Source organism: Tachyglossus aculeatus, chromosome 1 (genome assembly GCF_015852505.1).
Source record: "Tachyglossus aculeatus isolate mTacAcu1 chromosome 1, mTacAcu1.pri, whole genome shotgun sequence".
In the NCBI taxonomy this organism is placed as follows: Eukaryota; Metazoa; Chordata; class Mammalia; order Monotremata; family Tachyglossidae; genus Tachyglossus; species Tachyglossus aculeatus.
Window position 1 is genome coordinate 29,796,586 of NC_052066.1, and position 24,056 is coordinate 29,820,641.

A 24,056-nucleotide genomic window follows, 5' to 3' on the forward strand; every position below is an offset into this window, starting at 1 on the left:
CGCCCTGCACCCAATAAATAGGACTGACTGGCTGATCGGGGTGGGAGACGGCGGGACCCGGAGCAGGCGCTCAGTACAGAGGCAGGGGGGGACACAGAGGAGGCGCTCAGCACAGAGTTGACACGCTCCCGGACCCACGGCGGCGCTCAGTACAGAGCCCTGCACCCCGTGGGAGCTAAATAAATAGGACTGACTGACTGCTAGGATTGGGAGACGGGGGAAGCCGGAGCAGGCGCTCAGCACAGAGTCAGGGGGGCCACAAAGGAGGCGCTCAGCACACAGTTGACACGCTCCTGGACCTACGGCAGCGCTCAGTACAGCGCCCTGCACCCCGTGGGAGCTGAATAAATAGAACTGACTGGGCGGTTGAATACTAGGGGTGGGGGGGAGGCGGGGGGGACACAGAGGAGGCGCTCAGCACATAATTGAAATGCTCCTGGACCCACAGCAGCGCTCAGTACAGTGCCCTGCACCCAACAAATAGGACTGACCGACTGCTTGGAGTGGGAGCCGGCGGGACCCGGGGCAGGCGCTCAGCACAGAGTCAGGGGGGACAGAGGAGGCGCTCAGCACATAGTTGACACGCTCCCGGGCCCTCGGCGGCGCTCAGTACAGAGCCCTGCACCCCGGGGGAGCTGAATAAATAGGACTGATTAGTTGGTTGCCTGCTAGGGGTGGGTGGGAGGCAGGGGGGACACAGGGTAGGCGCTCAGCACATAGTTGACACGCTCCCGGGCCCTGGGCGGCGCTCAGTACAGAGCCCCGCCCCCAATCCGCGGGACCGACTGAGCGCTCGGGGTGGGAGTCCCGGGGGCGCTCAGTACGGGGCCCCCGACCTTGGCCTTGTAGCTGGGCAGGTTGCAGAGCAGGTCGGTGTGGAGGGCGTCGGCGGGCAGGCGGCGGGCGCACAGGCTCCGCCACACCTCGCTGTTCTCGTCGCCCTGCAGGCAGCGGTGCCACTGCTTGCACACCAGCGCGCAGCTCCGCAGCTCCCGCAGCTCCAGGTAGGAGAACACCAGCTCCAGCACCCGCGCCGGCAGCCGGCACGCCGGGCCGCAGCCCCCGCAGCCGCCCGTTGCAGCCGTTGCAGCGCCTGCGGCAGCCGCTGCAGCCGTTGCTGCAGCCGCTGCGGCAGCCGGGGCCGCCGCCGCCATGGCCGCCCCGCCCTCCTCCGGGCGGAAGTGACGTCGCGGAGGGAGAGGGACGGCCGGGCGGAAGCGGGAGGCGCGGCGGGCGGAAGTGACGTCGGGAGGGGGGGCGCGGGCCGCGGCGGGCGGACGTGACGTCGGGGAGGGCGGGGCGAGCGTCGGGGCGGGCGGAAGTGACGTCGGGAGGGGGAGGCCCACGCGGGGCGGAAGTGACGTCGGGGAGGGCGGAACGGCCGGGCGGAAGCGAGCGTCGGGGCGGGCGGAAGCGACGTCAGGCGGGGGCGGCCCGCGCCGGGCGGAAGGGACGTCGGGGAGGGCGGAAGCGAACGGGACGCGCAGGCGGGCTGACAGGCGGATGTGACGTCAGGCGGGGGAGGGCTGTGTGCGGCGGAATCAATCAATCAATCGTATTTATTGAGCGCTTACTGTGTGCAGAGCACTGGACTAAGCGCTTGGGAAGCACAAGTTGGCAACATAGAGAGACGGTCCCTACCCAACAGTGGGCTCACAGTCTAGAAGGGGGAGACAGAGAACAGAACCAAACGCACTAACAAAATAAAATATATAGAATAGATAGGTACAAATAAAATAAATAAATAAATAGAGTAAAAAGTATGTACAAACCTATATCCATATATACAGGTGCTGTAGGGGAGGGAAGGAGGTAAGATGGGGGATGGAGGGGGACGAGGGGGAGAGGAAGGAGGGGGCTGAGTGTGGGAAGGCCTCCTGGAGGAGGTGAGCTCTCAGCAGGGCCTTGAAGGGAGGAAGAGAGCGAGCTTGGCGGAGGGGCAGAGGGAGGCCTATTCCAGGCCAGGGGGAGGACGTGGGCCGGGGGTCGACGGCGGGACGGGCGAGAACGAGGCCTAACGGTGAGGAGATCAGCAGCGGAGGGTGCGGGCTGGGCTGGAGAAGGACAGAAGGGAGGGGAGGGAGGAGGGGGCCAGGGGATGGACGGCCCTGAAGCCCAGGGGGAGCAGTTTCTGCCTGATGCGTAGGTTGATCGGTAGCCACTGGAGGTTCTTGAGGAGGGGAGTGACATGCCCAGAGCGTTTCTGGACAAAGATAATCCGGGCAGCAGCATGAAGGATGGATTGAAGTGGAGAGAGACACGAGGATGGGAGATCAGAGAGAAGGCTGGTGCAGTAGTCCAGACGGGATAGGATGAGAGCTTGAATGAGCAGGGTAGCGGTTGGGATGGAGAGGAAAGGGCGGATCTTGGCAATGTTGCGGAGCTGAGACCGGCAGATTTTGGTGACGGCAGGGATGTGAGGGGTGAACGAGAGAGCGGAGTCGAGGATGACACCGAGGTTGCGGGCTTGAGAGACGGGAAGGATGGTAGTGCCGTCAACAGAGATGGGAAAGTCAGGGAGAGGACAAGGTTTGGGAGGGAAGACAAGGAGCTCAGTCTTCGACATGTTGAGCTTTAGGTGGCGGGCGGACATCCAGATGGAGATGTCCTGAAGGCAGGAGGAGATGCGAGCCTGGAGGGAGGGGGAGAGAGCAGGGGCAGAGATGGAGATCTGGGTGTCATCAGCGGAGAGATGATAGTTGAAGCCGTGGGAGCGAATGAGGTCACCGAGGGAGTGAGCCCTTCTAGACTGGGAGCCCACTGTTGGGTAGGGACCGTCTCTAGATGTTGCCAACTTGGACTTCCCAAGCGCTTAGCACAGTGCTCTGCACACAGTCAGCGCTCAATACATCCGATTGAATCAATCAATCAATCGTATTTATTGAGCGCTTACTATGTGCAGAGCACTGTACTAAGCGCTTGGGAAGTACAAATTGGCATCACAGAGAGAATGAATGAATGAATACAATGAACACAGTAATAAACACATACAAATAGACACCCCCCTGGTGCTTAGAACAGTGCCTGGCACACAGTACGCGCATAGCAAATGCCATAATTATTGTTGTTATTATGAATAAAATAGAGTAATAAACGTATACAAGGATACAGCCCCAGGCGCCGGATGTGACGTAGGGGTGGGCGGGGCGGACGCTTAAGCAAGACCACGATGGCGGACCGGATGTGACGTGGTGCGGGAGGAGGGCGGGAGAGCGGCGCGCCTGCGCGGGATGCCGCGCCCTGATTGGCCGGTCGGGCCGCGACGTCATCAGGCGGCGCCCGGAGGGAACCGCCCCACAACAGGTGAGGCCGCCCGGGCGCTCACTACAGTCCTCCTCCCCTCCCCCAGCCACCGTCCAGTACATCATCTTCATCATCACAACCATCGTGGTATGTCTTTGTTGAGCGCTTACTATGTGCCAGGCGCTGTTCTAAGCACCGGGGGGGATGTATCTTTGTAGACGTTTATTACTCTATTTTATTCATAATAACAATAATAATGGCACTTGTTGAGCGCTTACTATGTGCCAGGCACTGTTCTAAGCCCCGGGGGGGATGTATCTTTGTAGACGTTTATTACTCTATTTTATTCATAATAACAATAATAATGGCATTTGTTAAGCAATTACTGTGTGCCAGGCACTGCTCTAGGCACCGGGGGGGATTTATATTTGTAGACGTTTTTAACTCTATTTTATTCATAATAACAATAGTAACGGTATCTGTTAAGCGCTGCTCTAAGCACGGGGGGAGGGGGGATTTATATTTGTATACGTTTATTACTCTATTTCATAATAACAATAATAATGGCATTTGTTAAGTGCTTACTATGGGCCACGCACTGTTCTAAGCACCGGGGGGATGTATCTTTGTCTACGTTTATTACTCTATTTTATTCATAATAGCAATAATAATGGCATTTGTTAAGCGGTTACTGTGTGCCACGCACTGTTCTGAGCACCGGGGGGGGATTGATCTTTGTCTACGATTATTACTCTATTTCATTCATAATAACAATAATAATGGCATTTGTTAAGCGCTTACTATGTGCCACGCACTGTTCTAAGCACCGGGGGGGGATTTATATTTGTCTACGTTTATTACTCTATTTTATTCATAATAACAGTAATAGTGGTATCTGTTAAGCGCTTACTGTGTGCCACGCACTGTTCTAAGCACCGGGGGCGGGGGGGGGGGGGGGATTTATATTTGTAGGCGTTTATTACTCTATTTTATTCATAATAACAATAATAATGGCATTTGTTAAGCGCTTACTATGTGCCAGGCACTGTTCTAAGCACCAGGGGGATGTATCTTCGTCTACGTTTATTACTGTATTTTGTTCGTAATAACAATAATAATGGCATTTGTTAAGCGCTTACTATGTGCCAGGCACTGTTCTAAGCACCAGGGGGATGTATCTTTGTCTACGTTTATTACTCTATTTTGTTCGTAATAACAATAATAGCGGTATCTGTTAAGCGCTTACTGTGTGCCACGCACTGTTCCAATCACCGGGTGGGGGATGTATCTTTGTAGACGTTTATTACTCTATTTTATTCATAATGACAATAATGATGGCATTTGTTAAGCGCTTACTGTGTGCCACGCACTGTTCTAAGCACCGGGGGGGGGGGGGGGGATTTATATTTGTCTACGTTTTATTACTCTATTTTATTCATAATAACAATAATAGTGGTATCTGTTAAGCGCTTACTGTGTGCCACGCACTGTTCTAAGCACCGTGGGATGGGATTTATATTTGTATACGTTTATTATTCTATTTTACTCATAATAACAATAATAATGGCATTTCTTAAGCGCTTACTATGTGCCAGGCACTGTTCTAAGCACCAGGGGGATGTATCTTTGTCTACGTTTATTACTGTATTTTGTTCGTAATAACAATAATAACGGCATTTGTTAAGCGCTTACTGTGTGCCAGGCACTGTTCTAAGCACCAGGGGGATGTATCTTCGTCTACGTTTATTACTGTATTTTGTTCGTAATAACAATAATAATGGCATTTGTTAAGCGCTTACTATGTGCCAGGCACTGTTCTAAGCACCAGGGGGATGTATCTTTGTCTACGTTTATTACTCTATTTTGTTCGTAATAACAATAATAGTGGTATCTGTTAAGCGCTTACTGTGTGCCACGCACTGTTCCAATCACCGGGTGGGGGATGTATCTTTGTAGACGTTTATTACTCTATTTTATTCATAATGACAATAATGATGGCATTTGTTAAGCGCTTACTGTGTGCCACGCACTGTTCTAAGCACCGGGGGGGGATTTATATTTGTCTACGTTTTATTACTCTATTTTATTCATAATAACAATAATAGTGGTATCTGTTAAGCGCTTACTGTGTGCCACGCACTGTTCTAAGCACCGTGGGAGGGGATTTATATTTGTAGACGTTTATTACTCTATTTTATTCGTATTAACACTAATAATGCCATTTGCTAAGCGCTTACTGTGTGCCAGGCACTGCTCTAAGCACCGGGGGGGATGTATCTTTTCATACGTTTATTACTCTATTTTATTCATAATAACGATAATAATGGCATTTGTTAAGCGCTTACTGTGTGCCACGCACTGTTCTAAGCACCGGGGAGGGATTTATATTTGTCTACGTTTATTACTCTATTTTGTTCATGATAACAATAATAATGGTATCTGTTAAGCGCTTACTGTGTGCCAAGCACTGTTCTAAGCACCGGGGGGGATATATATTTGTATATGTTTATTACACTATTGTATTCATAATAACAATAATAATGGCATCTGTTAAGCGCTTACTATGTGCCAGGCACTGTTCTAAACACGGCGGGGGGAGGAGGGGAATGTATCTTTTCATACGTTTATTACTCTATTTTATTCATAATAACAGTAATAATCGCATTTGTTAAGCGCTTACTGTGTGCCAGGCACTGTTCCAAGCACCGGGGGGATGTATCTTTGTATACGCTATTTTATTCATAATAACAATAATAACGGTATTTGTTAAGTGCTTACTGTGTGCCAGGCACTGCTCTAAGCACCGGTGGGGTGGGGGTTATATTTGTATACGTTTATTACTGTATTTTATTCATAATAACAATAATAATGGCATTTGTTAAGCGCTTACAGTGTGCCAGGCACTGTTCCAAGCACCGGGGGGGATGTATCTTTGTATACGTTTATTACTCTATTTTATTCATAATAACGATAATAATGGCATTTGGTAAGCGCTTACTGTGTGCCACGCACTGTTCTAAGCACCGAGGGGGGGATTTATATTTGTATACGTTTATTACTCTTTTTTATTCATAATAACAATAATAATGGCATTTGTTAAGCGGTTACTGTGTGCCACGCACTGTTCTAAGCACCGGGGGGATTTATATTTGTCTACATTTATTACTCTATTTCATTCATAATAACAATAATAATGGCATTTGTTAAGCGCTTACTGTGTGCCACGCACTGTTCTAAGCCCCGGGGGGGATTTATATTTGTAGACGTTTATTACTCTATTTTATTCATAATAACAATAATAATGGCATTTGTTAAGCGGTTACTGTGTGCCACGCACTGTTCTAAGCACCGAGGGGGGATTTATATTTGTCTACGTTTATTACTCTATTTTGTTCATAATAACAATGATAATGGCATCTGTTAAGCGCTTACTGTGTGCCATGCACTGTTCTAAGCACCGAGGGGGGGATTTATATTTGTATACGTTTATTACTCTATTTTATTCATAATAACAATAATAATGGCATTTGTTAAGCGCTTACTATGTGCCACGCACTGTTCTGAGCACCGGGGGCGGGGGGGGGCGGGGGGTTATATTTGTAGACGTTTATTACTCTATTTTATTCATAATAATAATAATGGCATTTCTTAAGCGCTTACTGTGTGCCACGCACTGTTCTGAGCACCGGGGGGGATTTATATTTGTAGACGTTTATTACTCTATTTTATTCATAATAACAATAATAATGGCATTTGTTATGCGGTTTACTGTGTGCCAGGCACTGTTCTAAGCACCCGGGGGGGGATTTATATTTGTATACGTTTATTACTTTATTTTATTCATAATAACAATAATAATGGCATTTGTTAAGCGCTTACTATGTGCCAGGCACTGTTCTAAGCACTGGGGGGATGTATCTTTGTCTACGTTTATTACTCTATTTTATTCATAATAACAATAATAATGGCATCTGTTTATTCATTCAGTCATATTGAGCGCTTACTGTGTGCAGAGCACTGTGCTAAGCGCTTGGGAATTCCAAGTTGGCAACATCTAGCGACGGTCCCTACCCAACAGTGGGCTCACAGTCTAGAAGGGGGAGACAGACAACAAAACAAAACATATTAACAAAATAAAATAAGTAGATTAAATATGTACAAGTAAAATAAAATAGACTAATAAATATGTACAAACATATATACATTTGTTAAGCGCTTACTTTGTGCCAGGCACTGTTTTAATCACCGGGGGGGGATGTATCTTTGTATAAGTTTATTACTCTATTTTATTCACAATAACAATAATAATGGCATTTGTTAAGCGCTTACTGTGTGCCAGGCACTGCTGTAAGCACCGGGGGTGGGGGTGGGGAGATGTATCTTTGTATACGTTTATTACTGTATTTTATTCATAATAACAATTACAATGGTATTTGTTAAGCGCTTACTATGTGCCAGGCACTGTTCTAAGCACCGGGGGGGCGGGGGGAGAGATGTATCCTTGTATACATTTATTACTCTATTTTATTCATAATAACAATAATAATGGTATCTGTTAAGCGCTTACTGTGTGCCAGGCACTGTTCTAAGCGCTGGGTTTGGGGGGGATGTACATTTGTATATGTTTATTACTCTATTCATTTTATTAATAATAATAATAATGGCATCCAGTGCTTAAAACAGTGCTTGGCACATAATAAGCACTTAATAAATGCCGTCATTATTTGTTATGAGAAGCATCTTCTAGACTGTGAGCCCGCTGTTGAGTAAGAACCGTCACTGTATGTTGCCGACTTGTACTTCCCAAGCGCTTAGTACAGTGCTCTGCACACAGTAAGCGCTCAGTAAATACGATTGAATGAATGAATGAATGAATTGTGGCTTAGTGGAACGAGCCCGGGCTTGGGAGTTCGAGGTCATGAGTTCTAATGCCGACTCCACCACTTGTCAGCTGTGTGACTTTGGGCAAGTCACTTCACTTCTCTGGTCCTCAATTCCCTAATCTGTAAAATGGGGGTGAAGACTGTGAGCCCCTCATGGGACAACCTGATCGCCCTGTATCCCCCCCCAGCGCTTAGAACAGTGCTTGGCACGTAGTAAGCGCTTAACAAATACCATCATTATTATTATCATTAAGCGCTTACTGTGTGCCAGACACTGTTCTAAGCACCGGGGGAGGGCGGGGGAATGTATATTTGTATACGTTTATTACTCTATTTTATTCATAATAATCATAATAATGGTATTTGTTAAGCGTTTACTGTGTGCCAGGCACTGTTCTAAGCACTGGGGGGGTTGGGGGCGGTGTATATTTGTGTACGTTTATTACTCCATTTTATTCATAATAATAACAATAGTGATAATAATGGCACTTGTACATATTTACTCTTGTACATTTACTATTGAAATATTTACTATAAATTTTACTATAAATATTTATTATAAATATTTATTATAAATATTTACTATAAATATTTACTATATTTACTATATTTACTTGAATATTTACTATTCTATTTATTTTATTTTGTCAGTATGTTTTGTTGTCTTTCTCCCCCTTCTAAAAAAAATGGTAATTGTTAAGCGCTTACTGTGTGCAAAGCGCTGTTCTAAGCGCTGGGGGGATACAAGGTGATCAGGTTGTCCCACGTGGGGCTCACAGTCCTAATCCCCATTTTCCAGATGAGGGAACTGAGGCAGGAGAAGTGAAGTGACTAGCCCAAAGTCACACAGCTGACAAGTGGCGGAATCAGGATTAGAACCCACAACCTCTGACTCTCAAGCCTGGGCTCTTTCCACTGAGCCACGCTGCTTCCCTTGTTATTCCTTCCTTCATTCATTCAGTCGTATTTATTGAGCGCCTACTGTGTGCAGAGCACTGTACCAAGCGCTTGGGAAGTCCAAGTCGGCAACACCTAGAGACGGTCCCTACCCAACAGCGGGCTCACAGTCTAGAAGGGGCAGACAGAGAACAAAACATATTAACAGAATAAAATAAATAGAATAAATATGTACAAATAAAATAAATAGAGTAATAAATCCGTACAAACATATATACATATATACAGGTGCTGTGGGGAGGGGAAGGAGGTAAGGCGGGGGGGATGGGGAAGGGGAGAGGAAGGAGGGGGCTCAGTCTGGGATAATTATTAATGATATGTCTATATCTATAATTCACTTTATTGTAATGGTATTGGCACCTGTCTACTTGTTTTGTTTTATTGTCTGTCTCCCCCTTCTAGACCGTGAGCCCGTTGTTGGGTAGGGACCGCCTCTATATGTTGCCGACTTGTACTTCCCAAGCGCTTAGCACAGTGCTCGGCACACAGTAAGTGCTCAATAAGCGCGATGGAATGAATGAGAGAGAGATCTATAATTCTTTGTATCTATTTTGATGCTATCGATGCCCGCCTACTTGTTTTGTTGTCTTTTTCCCCCTTCTAGACTGTGAACCCCTTGTTGGGTAGGGATTGTCTCTGTCTGTTGCCGATTTGTACTTTCCAAGCGCTTAGTCCAGTGCTCTGCACACAGTAAGCGCTCACGTACAATGGAATGAATGAGAGAGAGAGATCCATAGTTTTATTTATCTATTTGGGTGCTCTTGACACCTGTCTACTTGTTTTGTTTTGCGCTTAGTCCAGTGTTGTGCACACAGTAAGCACTCAAATACGATGGAATGAATGATAGAGAGAGATCTATAGTTTTATTTATCTATTTGGGTGCTCTTGACACCTGTCTACTTGTTTTGTTTTGCGCTTAGTCCAGTGCTGTGCACACAGTAAGCACTCAAATACGATGGGATGAATGAGAGAGAGATCTATAGTTTTATTTATCTATTTGGGTGCTGTTGACACCTGTCTACTTGTTTTGTTTTGCATTTAGTCCAGTGCTCTGCACACAGTAAGCGCTCAAATACGATGGAATGAATGAGAAAGAGAGATCTATAGTTTTATTTATCTATTTGGGTGCTCTTGACACCTGTCTACTTGTTTTGCGCTTAGTCCAGTGCTCTGCACACAGTAAGCACTCACATACGATGGAATGAATGATAGAGAGAGATCTATAGTTTTATTTATCTATTTGGGTGCTCTTGACACCTGTCTACTTGTTTTGTTTCGCGCTTAGTCCAGTGCTCTGCACACAGTAAGCCCTCAAATACGATGGGATGAATGAGAGATCTATAGTTTTATTTATCTATTTGGGTGCTATTGACACCTGTCTACTTGTTTTGCGCTTAGTCCAGTGCTCTGCACACAGTAAGCGCTCAAATGCGATGGAATGAATGAGAGAGAGAGATCTATAGTTCTATTTATCTATTTGGGTGCTCTTGACACCTGTCTAATTGTTTTGCCTTGTCGTCTGTCTCTCCCCATTCTAGACTGTGAGCCCGCTGTGGGCAGGGATCAATCAGTCAATCAATCAATTGTATTTATTGAGCGCTTACTGTGTGCAGAGCACTGTACTAAGCGCTTGGGAAGTCCAAGTTGGCAACCTATAGAGACAGTCCCTACCCAGCAGTGGGCTCACAGTCTAAAAGGGGGAGACAGAGAACAAAACCAAACATACTAACAAAATAAAATAAATAGACTAGATATGTACAAGTAAAATAAATAAGCAAATAAAGAGAACAAAACCAAACATACTAACAAAATAAAATAAATAGAATAGATATGTACAAATAAAATAAATAAGCAAATTAATAGAGTAATAAATATGTACAATATAAATGTAATATTTGCAATGTAAATATGTACAGGGATGGTCTCTCCTTATTGCCGAGTTGTCCGCTGTCCAGAGCTGGGATTAAGCGCTCAATAAATACGATTGATTGATTGATTAGAACCCACGACCGTCGTCATCATCATCATCACCGCACTCTTCCAGTGTACCTACCCAGGCCCGGTCCCGGGGGCGTCTTTCGCCGTCTGTCTTAGAAGCAGCGTGGCTCGGTGGAAAGAGCCCGGGCTTTGGAGTCAGAGGTCGTGGGTTCAAATGCCGGCTCCACCACTTGTCAGCTGGGTGACTTTGGGCAAGTCATTTCTCAGGTCCTCAGTTTCCCCAACCTGATCACCTTGTCACCTCCCCATGGCTTAGAACAGTGCTTTGCTCATAGCGCTTAACAAATGCCATCGTCATTATTATTATTATTGTTTTACTTCAATAAAGCATAGAGAAGCAGCATGGCTCAGTGGAAAGAGCCCGGGCTTTGGAGTCAGAGGTCATGGGTTCAAATCCCAGCTCCACCAATTGTCAGCTGGGTGACTTTGGACAAGTCACTTCCCAGGGCCTCAGTTTCCTCAACCCGATCACCTTGTAACCTCCCCAGCGCTTAGAACAGTGCTTTGCTCATAGTGCTTAACAAATGCCATCGTCATTATTAGTATTGTTATTGTTTTACTGCAATAAAGTATAGAGAAGCAGCGTGGCTCAATGGAAAGAGCACGGGCTTTGGAGTCAGAGGTCATGGGTTCAAATCCCGGCTCCACCACTTGTCAGCTGCGTGACTTTGGGCAAGTCACTTCACTTCTCTGGGCCTCAGTTCCCTCATCTGTAAAATGGGGATGAAGACCGTGAGCCCCATGTGGGTCAACGTGATCACCTTGTAACCTCCCCAGTGCTTACAACAGTGCCTTGCACATAGTAAGCGCTTAATAAATGCCATTATTATTATTATTACTTCAGAACGTTGAAAATCCACTCGTTCATTCGATCGTATTTATTGAGCGCTTACGGGATGCAGAGCACTGGATTGAGCGCTTGGAAAGTACCGTTCGGCAGTAAATCAATCAATCATATTTATTGAGCGCTTACTGTGTGCAGAGCACTGTACTAAGCGCTTGGGAAGCACAGGTTGGCAACACATAGAGACGGTCCCTACCCAACAGCGGGCTCACAGACTAGAAGGGGGAGACAGAGAACAAAACCAAACATATTAACAAAATAAAATAAATAGAATAGATATGTACAAGTAAAATAAATAGAGTATAAATCCGTACAAACATATATACATATATACAGGTGCTGGGGGGAAGGGAAGGAGGTAAGGCAGGGGGGATGGAGAGGGGAAGGAGGGGGGCTGAGTGTGGGAAGGCCTCCTGGAGGAGGGGAGCTCTCAGTAGGGACTTGAAGGGAGGAAGAGAGCGAGCTTGGCGGAGTAAATGCGTTCAGTTGTCCGGTACGGTCAGCCGCTTGGACATTCCTGCCGGAGCGCGCGGGCATTCACGCCGCGCTTCCCTCCGCAGAGTTGGCGGAGTCATGGCGGCCCGGTGGGATGGCGCCCACTCCACTCCGGTCCTGTGCCTCGACGCCAGCGGAGAGGGGCTGGTGGCCTCGGGAGCCGAGGGCGGAGACCTGGCCGTCTGGGCCGGAGAGGGGGTCCCGCTGGGGCAGGTCCGCCTCCCGGGCGCCGAGGACGTGTCCTGCGTCATCTTCTCGCCCACCCGCCCCGCCACGCTCTTCGCCTCCCACGGCCGGGTCGTCAGCGAGCTGGACGCCCGGGCCCTCGGGGACCCCGTCCGCCACTTCCACGTGAACGCCGAGGAGATCAACTGCATCTCGCTCAACGAGACGGCGGGCCTGCTGGCCTCGGCCGACGACTCGGGGGCCGTGGAGGTCGTAGACTTGGCCGGCCCCCGGGCCGCCCACCGCTCCCTGAGGGGGCACGCCAACATCTGCTCCGCCGTGGCCTTCCGCCCGCAGAGGACTCAGAGCCTGCTCTCCTGCGGGCTGGACATGCAGGTGAGCTCGGGGGGCCGGGGCGCCCGATTAGTCCGTCGTGTTTGAGCGCTTGGGAGAGGGCGATGCCACCGTAAGCCCGGTCCCTGCCCACAGCGAGCTTACGGTCTAATTGTGAAGCGCAATGGGTGTGTTTCCTTTTCTTCTCCAAACAGCCCTGACCGGTCCTGACCTGGGGAGTTGGAGTCAGGCGGGGGTCGGCCAGATCCGAGCTTGCACGGGCAGGCCGGGGCGCGACAGATACAGGAGGACGGTGTCCCTCCGGGCGGCCTCGGACCCTTAGGAAAGGGGAAAGGCGGGCCGTGGCACGACAGAAAGGAGGACATTGTCCCTCCCTACAGCCTTGGTCCCTGAGGAAAGAGGAGAGGCGGGCTGTGGCACGACAGAAAGGAGGACACTGTCCATGAGGAAAGAAGACAGGCAGGCCAGGGCATGACAGAAGACACTGTCCTTCTGTGTGTCTTTTGTCTCTGAGGAAAGAGGACAGGCAGGTCGTGGCATGACAGATATGAGCACACTGTCCCTCCCTGCAGTCTTGGTCCCCAAAGAAAGAGGAAAGACAGGCCGCACCCTGACAGTTAGGAGGACACTGTCCCTCCCTGCAGCCTTAGTCCCTGAGAAAGGAGGAAAGGCAGGCTGCGGCATGACAAAAGGCACTGTCCTTCTGTGTGTCTTTTGTCCCAGAGGAAAGAGGACAGGCACGTCGCGGCGTGACAGGTATAAGAGGACACTCTCCCTCCCTGCAGCCTTGGTCACCGAAGAAAGGCCACACCATGACAGTTAGGAGTACACTGTCCCTCCCTGCAGCCGTGGTCCCTGAGGAAAGAGGAAAGGCAGGCCGCGGCATGACAGAAGACACTGTCCTTCTGTGTGTCTTTTGTCCCTGAGGAAAGAGGACAGGCAGGTCGTGGGGCGACAGATGGAAGAGGGCACTGTCCCTCCCTGCAGCCTTGGTCCCCGAAGAAAGAGGAAAGACAGGCCGCACCTTGACAGGAGGACGCTGTCCCTCCCTGCAGCCGTGGTCCCTGAGGAAAGAGGAAAGGCAGGCTGCGGCATGACAGAAGGCACTGTCCTTCTGTGTGTCTTTTGTCCCTGAGGAAAGAGGACAGGCAGGTCGTGGAGTGAAAGACCTAAGAGGACACTGTCCCTCCCTGCAGCCTTGGTCCTGACGAAAGAGGGAAGGCAGGCCGCGGCATGACAGTTAGGAGGACACTGTCCCGCCCTGCAGCCTTGGTCCCTGAGGAAAGAGGAAAGGCAGGCCGCGGCATGACAGAAGACACTGTCCTTCTGTGTGTCTTTTGTCCCTGAGGAAAGAGGACAGGCAGGTCGTGGAGTGACAGACATAAGAGGACACTGTCCCGCCCTGCAGCCTTGGTCCCCGAAGAAAGAGGAAAGACAGGCTGCACCTTGACAGGAGGACACTGTCCCTCCCTGCAGCCATGGTCCCTGAGGAAAGAGGAAAGGCAGGCCGCGGCATGACAGAAGACACTATCCTTCTGTTTGTCTTTTGTCCTTGAGGAAAGAGGACAGGCAGGTCTTGGCGCTACAGATGTAAGAGGACACTGTCCCTCCCTGCAGCCTTGGCCCCCGAAGAAAGAGGAAAGACAGGCCGCACCATGACAGTTAGGAGGACACTGTCCCTCCCTTCAGCCTCGGTCCCTAAGGAAAGAGGAAAGGCAGGCCGCGGCATGAGAGAAGGCATTGTCCTTCTCTGTGTCTTTTGTCCCTGAGGAAACGGGACAGGCAGGTCGTGAAGTGATAGACGTAAGAGGACACTGTCCCTCCCTGCAGCCTTGGCCCCCGAAGAAAGAGGGAAGGCAGGCCGCACCATGACAGGAGGACACTGTCCCTCCCTGCAGCCGTGCTCCCTGAGGAAAGAGGAAAGGCAGGCTGCGGCATGACAGAAGACACTGTCCTTCTGTGTGTCTTTTGTCCTGGAAGAAAGAGGACAGGCAGGTCGTGGCGCGACAGATGTAAGAGGACACTGTCCCTCCCTGCAGCCTTGGTCCCCAAAGAAAGAGGAAAGACAGGCCGCACCATGACAGGAGGACACTGTCCCTCTGTGCAGCCGTGGTCCCTGAGAAAAGAGGAAAGGCAGGCCGCGGCATGACAGAAGACACTGTCCTTCTGTGTGTCTTTTGTCCCTGAGGAAAGGACAGGCAGGTCGTGGCACGACAGATATTAAAGGACACTGTCCCTCCCTGCAGTCTTGGTCCCCGAAGAAAGAGGAAAGACGGGCCGCGGCATGACAGTTAGGAGGACACTGTCCCTCCCTGCAGCCTCAGTCCCTGAGGAAAGAAGAGAGGCGGGCCGCAGCACGACAAATATTAGAGGACACTGCCCCTCCATGCAGCCTTAGCCCCTGAGGAAAGGAGACAGGCAGGCAGGGCGGGAATTCAAGAATTTGGAAGCCAGTTGAGAGCTTATGTCATGGGTTTGAATCCTGGCTCCACCACGTGTCAGCTGTGTGACCTTGGGCAAGTCACTTAACGTCTCTGAGCCTCAGTTCCCTCATCTGTCAAATGGGGATGAAGACTGCGAGCCTCACATGGGACAACCTGATCACCTTGTATCCCCCCCCCCCCCCCCGGCGCTTAGAACAGTGCTTTGCACGTAGTAAGCGCTTCATAAATGCCATCATTATTATTATGTGATTGGAAAACAAGGCTAAGGGGAGTAATGCGTCGCCCCGGGATTGGGAAAGGGCGACGGTTCCCAACCGTTCCCAAAAAGTACCCAGGTGCAGGCTGGGGAGTTAGGTCGTTCCCTACTATCATTCATTCATTCAGTCGTATTTATGGAGCGCTTACTGTGTGCAGAGCACTGTACTAAGCGCTTGGGAAGTACAACTCGGCAACATCTAGAGACGGTCCCTACCCAGCAGCGGGCTCACGGTCTAGAAGGATGCCCAGCCTTCCCCTTAAACTCAGTATGGCAAAAACTGAATGCCTCATCTTCCCTCCTACACCTGCTTAATAATAATAATGATGGCATCTGTTCACTCATTCAAGCATATTTATTGAGCGCTTACTGTGTGCAGAACACTGGACTAAGCACTTACTATGTGCAAAGCACTTTTCTAAGCGCTGGGGAGGATATAAGGTGGTCAGGTTGTCCCACGTGGGGCTCACCGTCTTAATCCCCATTTTCCAGATGAGGCAACTGAGGCCCAGAGAAGTGAAGTGACTTGCCCAAAGTCACCCAGCTGACAAGTGGCAGAGCCGGGATTCGACTCCCAAGCCCTTGCTCTTTCCGCTGAGCCTCGCTGCTTAAATATCGACCACCCTAAGCCCTACTAGTCCCCTTCTACACTAAAAGCTCGTTACAGGCAAGGACTGTATCCACTAATTCTGTTGGTTCATTCATTCAGTTGTATTTATTGAGCGCTTACTGTGTGCAGAGCTCCGGACTAAGCGCTTGGAAAGTACAAGTCGGCAACATATAGAGACGGTCCCTACCCAACAGCGGGCTCACAGTCTAGAAGGGGGAGACAGACAACGAAACAGAACGTATTAACAAAATAAAATAAATAGAATAAATATGGACAAGTAAAATAAATAAACAGAGTAATAAATACGTACAAACATATATACAGGTGCTGTGGGGAGGGGAAGGAGGTAAGGCGGGGGCTCTCCCAAGTGCTCAGTACAGTTCTCTGCACATCTTTTAGACTGTGAGCCCACTGTTGGGTAGGGACTGTCTCTATATGTTGCCAACTTGTACTTCCCAAGCGCTTAGTCCAGTGCTCTGCACGCAGTAAGCGCTCAATAAATACGATTGATGATAATAGGTACTCAGTCAGTACCAGTGATGGACGGACGGACGATAAGGCACAGATGCCCGAGGGAGGGGGTGTGTTTCCCAAGTGGGGCCCTTATTCATTCATTCAATCGTATTTATTGAGCGCTTACTGTGTGCAGAGCACTGGACTAAGCGCTTGGGAAGTCCACGTTGGCGACATATAGAGACGGTCCCTACCCAGCAGCGGGCTCACAGTCGAGAATTATTGAGTGGACACTTGCCTGAGGCCCAGACGCAAACGTTGAGCCACTACTATTCATTCATCCATTCAAGCGTATTTATTGAGCGCTTACTGTGTGCAGAGCACTGGACTAAGCGCTTGGAAAGTCCAGTTCGGCAACAGAGACAATCCCTACCCACCAACGGGCTCACAGTCTAGGGAAGCAGCGTGGCTCAGTGGAAAGAGCCCGGGCTTTGGAGGCAGAGGTCGTGGGTTCAAATCCCGGCTCCGCCAATCGTCAGCTGTGTGACTTCGGGCTAGTCGCTTCACTTCTCTGGGCCTCAGTTCCCTCATCTGGAAAATGGGGGTGAAGACTGGGAGCCCCCCGTGGGACAAGCCGATCACCTTGTAACCTCCCCAGCGCTTAGAACGGTGCTTTGCACATAGTAAGCGCTTAATAAATGTCATTAGCATTATTATTATTACGGGGGAGACAGACATCAAAACAAAACAAGTAGACAGGCATCAATAGCATCAAAATAGATAAATAGAATTATAGATCTCTCTCATTCCATCGTATTTATTGAGCGCTTACTGTGTGCAGAGCACTGGACTAAACGTTTGGGAAGTCCAAGTTGGCAACATATAGAGACGGTCCCTACCCATCAGCGGGCTCACACAGTCTAGACGGGGGAGACAGACAACACTGACCGGGAATGCACCTCCTCCTCATAACCTGAGAAGCAGCGTGGCTCAGTGGAAAAGAGCCCGGGCTTTGGAGTCCGAGGTCATGGGTTCAAATCCCGGCTCCGCCAACTGTCGGCTGGGTGACTTTGGGCAAGTCACTTCACTTCTCTGGGCCTCAGTTGCCTCATCTGTAACATGGGGATGAAGACTGTGAGCCCCCCATGGGTCAGCCTGACCACCTTGCAACCTCCCCAGCGCTTTGCACATAGTAAGCACTTAATAGATGCCATTATTATTATTATTATTATTATTATTATAGCCGACAGACAACAAATCTCCCACCATTCGAAGCCTTACCGAAGGCCCATCTCCTCCAAGAGGCCTTCCCTGACTAAGCCCCGCTTTTCCTCATCTCCCACTCGCCTCCACCCGCGTCAGTGCCCCCTTCCCAGCCCAGCCCAGTCCCTTCCCAGCACTTATGTACTTATCTGTCATTTTATCTATTTATATTAGTGTCTGTCCCCCCGTGTATATATGTATATATGTTTGTACAGCTTTATAACTCTATTTTACTTGTACATATCTATTCTATTTATTTTATTTTGTTAATATGTTTGGTTTTGTTCTCTGTCTCCCCCTTCTTGACTGTGAGCCCACTGTTGGTTAGGGACCGTCTCTATACGTTGCCAACTTGGACTTCCCAAGCGCTTAGTCCAGTGCTCTGCACACAGTAAGCGCTCAATAAATACGATTGATTGATTGATTGTCTCCCCGCCAGGCTGTAAGCTCAGAGTGGGCAGAGAAAGTGTCGATTTTATTGTTATATTGTATTTTTTTATTATTATTATTATTCTCCGGGCCTCAGTTACCTCATGTTGCCAACTTGTACTTCCCAAGCGCTTAGTCCAGTGCTCTGCACACAGTAAGCGCTCAATAAATACGAGTGAATGAATGAATGAACCTACCATTTTATTTGTACATATTCTATTTATTTTGTTAATGTGTTTTGTTTTGTTGTCTGTCTCCCCCTTCTAGACTGTGAGCCCGTTGTTGGGTAGGGACCGTCTCTATATGTTGCCAACTTGTACTTCCCAAGCGCTTAGTGCAGTGCTCTGCACACAGTAAGCGCTCAATAGATACGATTAAATGAATGAATGAATGAATTCTCCCAAGCACTTAGTACAGTGCTGTGGAGTCGGAAAGGGATCAATAAATATAACTGGCTGACTGATAGACTCTAGACTGTAAGCTCATTATGGGCAGGGAACGAATCTGTTCATTCATTCATTCAGTCGTATTTATTGAGCGCTTAGTGTGTGCAGAGCACTGTAATAATAATAATAATAATAATAACGATGGCATTTATTAAGCGCTTACTATGTGCAAAGCACTGGACTAAGCGCTTGGGAAGTACAAGTTGGCAATATATAGAGACGGTCCCTACCCAACAGCGGGCTTACAGTCTAGAAGGGGGAGTTGTGGTATTGTCCTCTCCCAGGTGCTTAGTACAGTGCTCTGCATACAGTAAGTGCTCAGTAAATATGATTGACTGGCTGACTAATGCCAGTACTAATATAGCAAGGAGCCAGTCCTGTGGGGACTTTTTAAATTTAATGGTTATTATTATTATTATTAATGATTTATTACTATTATAATCTAATGGGAATCTAATATAGTATATCATTAGAATGCTTAATCTAGACTGTGAGCCCGCTGTTGAGTAGGGACCGTCTCTATATGTTGCCAACCTGTACTTCCCAAGCGCTTAGTACAGTGCTCTGCACACAGTAAGCGCTCAATAAATACGATTGAATGAATGAATTAATCTATCATTAATCTATAATCTATCATTATAAGGAATATAATCTAATAATGTAATGTTATTATCGTTATTATTATGGTATTTGTTAAACGCTTACTATGTGCCAAGCCCTGTTCTCAGCACTGGGGTAGTTACAAGATAATCACGTTGTCCCACGTGGGACTCTCCGTCTTAATCCCCATTTTGCAGGTGAGGTCACTGAGGCCCAGAGAAGTGAAGTGACTTGCCCAGGGTTGTACAGCTGACAAGTGGTGGGGCTGGGTTTAGAACCCACGTCCTCTGACTCCCAAGCCCGGGATTTTTCCCCTAAGCCACGCTGTGCTGACAATAATAATAGTAATAATAATAATAATAATGGCATTTGTTAAGCGCTTACTATGTGCCAAGCACTGCTCTAAGCACTGGGGGGGATACAAGGTGATCAGGTTGTCCCACGTGGGGCTCACAATCTTAATCCCCATTTTACAGATGAGGTCACTGAGGCCCAGAGAAGTGAAGTGACTTGCCCGAGGTTGTACAGCTGACAAGTGGTGGAGCCGGGTTTAGAACCCACGTCCTCTGACTCCCAAGCCCGGGATTTTTCCCCTAAGCCACGCTGTGCTTACAATAATGCTACTACTACTACTACTGCTAATAATAATAATAATAATAGCATTTGTTAAGCGCTTACTATGTGCCAAGCACTGCTCTAAGCACTGGGGGGGATACAAGGTGATCAGGTTGTCCCACGTGGGGCTCACAGTCTCAATCCCCATTTTACAGGCGAGGAAACTGAGGTTCAGAGAAGTGAAGTGACTTGCCCAAAGTCACACGGCAGACATGTGGTGGAGCCGGGATTTGAACCCGCGACCTCTGGCTCCCAAGCCCGGGCTCTTCCCGCTGAGCCACGCTGCTTCTCGACTAGAAGCCCTGACTTGCTCCCTTTGCTCTCCCCGCCTGCCCCAGCCCCACTGCACTGAAGCATAGATTTGTAATTTTATTTATTGTATTGACGTCTGTCTCCTGACCTCTAGTCTCTGTGCTCGTTGTGGTCAGGGATCGTCACTCTTTAATACTAATAATAATAATGATGGCATTTATTAAGCGCTTACTATGTGCAAAGCACCGATCTAAGCGCTGGGGAGGTTATAAGGTGATCAGGTTGTCAGTCTTCATCCCCATTTTACAGATGAGGTAACTGAGGCACAGAGAAGTGAAGTGACTTGCCCAAAGTCACCCAGCCGACAAGTGGCGGAGTCGGGATTTGAACCCATGACCTCCGACTCCAAAGCCCGGGCTCTTTCCACTGAGCCACACTCCTTTATTGTTGTATCGTACTCTCCCAAGCCCTTAGTCCAGTGCTCTGCACACAGTCAGCGCTTCGTTCATTCATTCAATCGTATTTATTGAGCGCTTACTGTGTGCAGAGCACTGGACTAAGCGCTTGGGAAGTCCAAGTCGGCAACATACAGAGACAGTCCCCACCCAGCAGCGGGCTCACAGTCTAGAAGGGGGAGACAGACAACAAAACAAAGCAGGTTAACAAAATAAAATAAATAGACTAAATATGTACGATTAAAATAAATCGAGTAATAAATAGGCACAAACATATACACAGGTGCTGTGGGGAGGAGAAGGAGGTAGACCGAGGGCTCTCGGGAAGTTGGCGGGCCATCGGGCTACGAAGCAAAGGTTTGGTTTTTTTTAATGACATTTATTAAGCGCTTACTATGTGCAAAGCACCGTCCTAAGGGCTGGGGAGGTCACAGGGTGATGAGGTTGTCCCACGGGGGGCTCACCGTCTTCATCCCCATTTTCCAGATGAAGGAACTGAGGCCCGGAGAAGTGAAGTGACTTGCCCAAAGTCACCCAGCTGACAGTTGGCGGAGCCGGGATTTGAACCCGTGACCTCTGAACCCCCTCTGCCCCATCCCCCCGCCTTACCTCCTTCCCCTCCCCACAGCACCTGTATATATATGTTTGTACGTGTTTATTACTCTATTTTATTTGTACATATTTATTTTATTTTGTTAATACGTTCCGTTTTGTCGTCTGTCTCCCCCTTCTCGACGGCGAGCCCGCTGTTGGGTAGGAACTGCCTCTAGATGTTGCCAACTTGGACTTCCAAAGAATAATAATGATAATAACGGCATTTATGAAGCGCTTACTATGTGCAAAGCACCGTTCTAAGCGCTGGGGAGGTTACAGGGGTGATCAGGCTGTCCCGCGGGGGGCTCACATCATCATCATCATCATCATCAATCGTATTTATCGAGCGCTTACTGTGTGCAGAGCACTGTACTAAGCGCTTGGGAAGTACAAATTGGCAACATCTAGAGGCAGTCCCTACCCAACAGTGGGCTCGCAGTCTAGAAGGGGGAGACAAAACCAAACATACTAACAAAATCAAATAAATAGAACAGTCTTCATCCCCATTTTCCAGGTGAGGTCACCGAGGCCCAAGCCCTCAGTCATCATTCATTCATTCATTCATTCATTCAATCGCATTTATTGGTTTACTATTTATTTTATTTTGTTAGTATGTTTGGTTTTGTTCTCTGTCTCCCCCTTCTAGACTGTGAGCCCGCTGTTGGGTAGGGACCGTCTCTAGATGTTGCCGACTTGGACTTCCCAAGCGCTTAGTACGGCGCTCTGCACACAGGAAGCGCTCAATAAATACGATTGATGATGACAATTGAGCCAGAGCGCTGGACTAAGCGCTTGGGAAGTCCAAGTCGGCCACGTCTAGGGACGGTCCCCGCCCGACAGCGGGCTCACGGTCTAGTCCGGTGCATTGATTGAGCGCCTACTGTGTGCAGAGCGCTGGACGGAGCGCTCGGGGAGTCCAAGTCGGCCACGTCTAGAGACGGTCCCTGCCCGACAGCGGGCTCACCGTCTAGTCCGGTGCTCTGCACGCAGTAAGCGCTCAATCAATACGATTGATTGATTGAGCAAATGCGGTGGAAGGAAGGAAGGAATGGCTCCAAAGCCCGGGCTCTTCCCATGGAGTCCCGAGACGGCTCCGGCGTCGGTTCCCGCTGCTCTGCCGGTGCGACGGCGGCCTCTCTCTCCTCTCCCAAGGTGATGCTGTGGGGTCTCCGGGAAGGCCGCCCGCTCTGGACCGCCAGCCTGCAAGCGAGGGAGGAGAGGGGCAGCCGGCCGGCCGCCGCCGCCGCCCAACTGTTCAACCCTCCCCTCGTCCACTCCCTGAGCGTGGCGGCGGGCGGCGACCTCTTCGGCTGCGGGGCGGAGGACGGCAGCGTCCGGCTGTTCGGGGTGACGGGCGCCCGGGCCCGAGAGCGGCTGGCCTTCCGGGCCCACGGCCTGGGCGTGTCTCAGGTCCGCTTCCTGGCCGGGACGGGCCTGCTGCTGTCGGGAGGGAACGACGGCCAGGTGCGCCTGTGGGACGTCGGCGGGGCCGGGGGACCCCGGGGGGCCGCCCGCCGGAGGAGGCCCGGCCCGCCCGGCCCCAAGCTGACCATCCGCCACGGAGAAAAAGTCAACTGGATCACCTCCGCGCACATCAGGGGAAGCCCGAAGGTCCTGGTTGCCGACCAGAGCCCGGTCATATCGGTGTATCCCCTGAGCGGCCTCTAAACCCAATAAAAGGAGAAAAAACCCGCTCCGGAACCGGGGTGGAAAGGCCTTTCTTTATAATAATAGTACTGGTGAAGCGCTTACTATACGCGGAGCGCCGGTCTAAGCGCCGGGGAGGTGGCGAGGTGAACGGGTTGTCCCACGGGGGGCTCGCGGTTTGGATCCCCAAGAGCGCTGGTCTAAGCGCCGGGGGGGTCGCGAGGTGAACGGGTTGTCCCATGGGGGGCTCACGGTCTTCATCCCCGTTTCACAGGTGAGGTAATAATAATAATAATAATGGCATTTGTTCGCTTACTATGTGCAAAGCACTGTTCTAAGCGCCGGAGGGGGATACGAGGTGATCAGGTTGTCCCACGTGGGGCTCACGGTCTTCATCCCCATTTTCCAGATGAGGGAACCGAGGCTCAGAGAAGTGAAGTGACTTGCCCGAGGTCACACAGCAGACACGCGGCGGAGCAGGGATGCAAACCCGTGACCTCTGACTCCAAAGCCCGGGCTCTTTCCACTGAGCCAAGCTGCTCCTTCACAGAGAAGTTCAATCAATCAATCAATCAAATTTATTGAGCGCTTACTGTGTGCAGAGCACCGGACTAAGTGCTTGGGAAGTCCGAGTTGGCAACATATAGAGACCCAACAGCGGGCTCACAGTCTAGAAGGGGGAGACGGAGAACAAAACAAAGCATATTAACAAAATAAAAGAGATAGAATAGAATGACCCACCCAAAGTCACCCAGCCGACAAGCGGCGGAGCTGGGATTTGAACCCGTGACCTCTGACCCCAAAGCCCGGGCTCTTTCTGGGCTCTTCTAGACTGTGAGCCCGCTGTTGGGTAGGGACCGTCTCTATATGTTGCCAACTTGTACTTCCCGGGCGCTTAGTACAGTGCTCTGCACACAGTAAGCGCTCAATAAATATGATCGATTGATTTCCACTGAGCCACGCTGCTTTCTTTGTAATGACGACGGTGATGATAATAAAAATAACGACGGTATCTGGTGTTTGTACAGGCACGTATTGTACCGAGCGGTGGGG

General features: G+C 49.6%; 2 protein-coding genes across 4 annotated transcripts in view; one reads left to right on the forward strand and one right to left on the reverse strand.

Annotated features, from left to right (window-relative positions):
* Positions 1 to 3,386, reverse strand: part of FBXO45 (F-box protein 45) — a 62,756-nt gene extending 59,370 nt beyond the window's left edge. Inside the window, exons 1-2 of the mRNA XM_038744532.1 lie at positions 3,110 to 3,386; positions 837 to 1,492 (exon numbers count right to left, since the gene is read on the reverse strand). Of these exons, the coding sequence (XP_038600460.1) occupies positions 837 to 1,492; positions 3,110 to 3,386 (933 nt within the window). The remainder of the gene's footprint in view (positions 1 to 836; positions 1,493 to 3,109) is intronic.
* On the forward strand, positions 956 to 23,057 carry WDR53 (WD repeat domain 53). Of its 3 annotated transcripts, none has more exons than XM_038740192.1 (3): positions 956 to 1,004; positions 12,486 to 12,981; positions 22,509 to 23,057. In XM_038740192.1, exons 2-3 carry the CDS (start codon positions 12,499 to 12,501, stop codon positions 23,022 to 23,024), a joined length of 999 nt encoding a protein of 332 aa, XP_038596120.1. In that variant the 5' UTR covers positions 956 to 1,004; positions 12,486 to 12,498; the 3' UTR covers positions 23,025 to 23,057. The 3 variants fall into 3 exon arrangements, with proteins under 3 accessions (XP_038596120.1, XP_038596038.1, XP_038595948.1); XM_038740110.1 differs by lacking the exon at positions 956 to 1,004 and adding an exon at positions 3,280 to 3,303; XM_038740020.1 differs by lacking the exon at positions 956 to 1,004 and adding an exon at positions 3,285 to 3,390.
* The last annotated feature ends 999 nt before the right edge of the window (positions 23,058 to 24,056 follow it).

Coding starts and splice junctions, on each gene's coding strand:
- WDR53 (XM_038740192.1), top strand. CDS start 12,499: ATGGCGGCCCGGTGGGATGGCGCCCACTCCACTCCGGTCCTGTGCCTC. Junction 12,982..22,508: donor CCTGCGGGCTGGACATGCAG/GTGAGCTCGGGG, acceptor TCCTCTCCCAAG/GTGATGCTGTGGGGTCTCCG.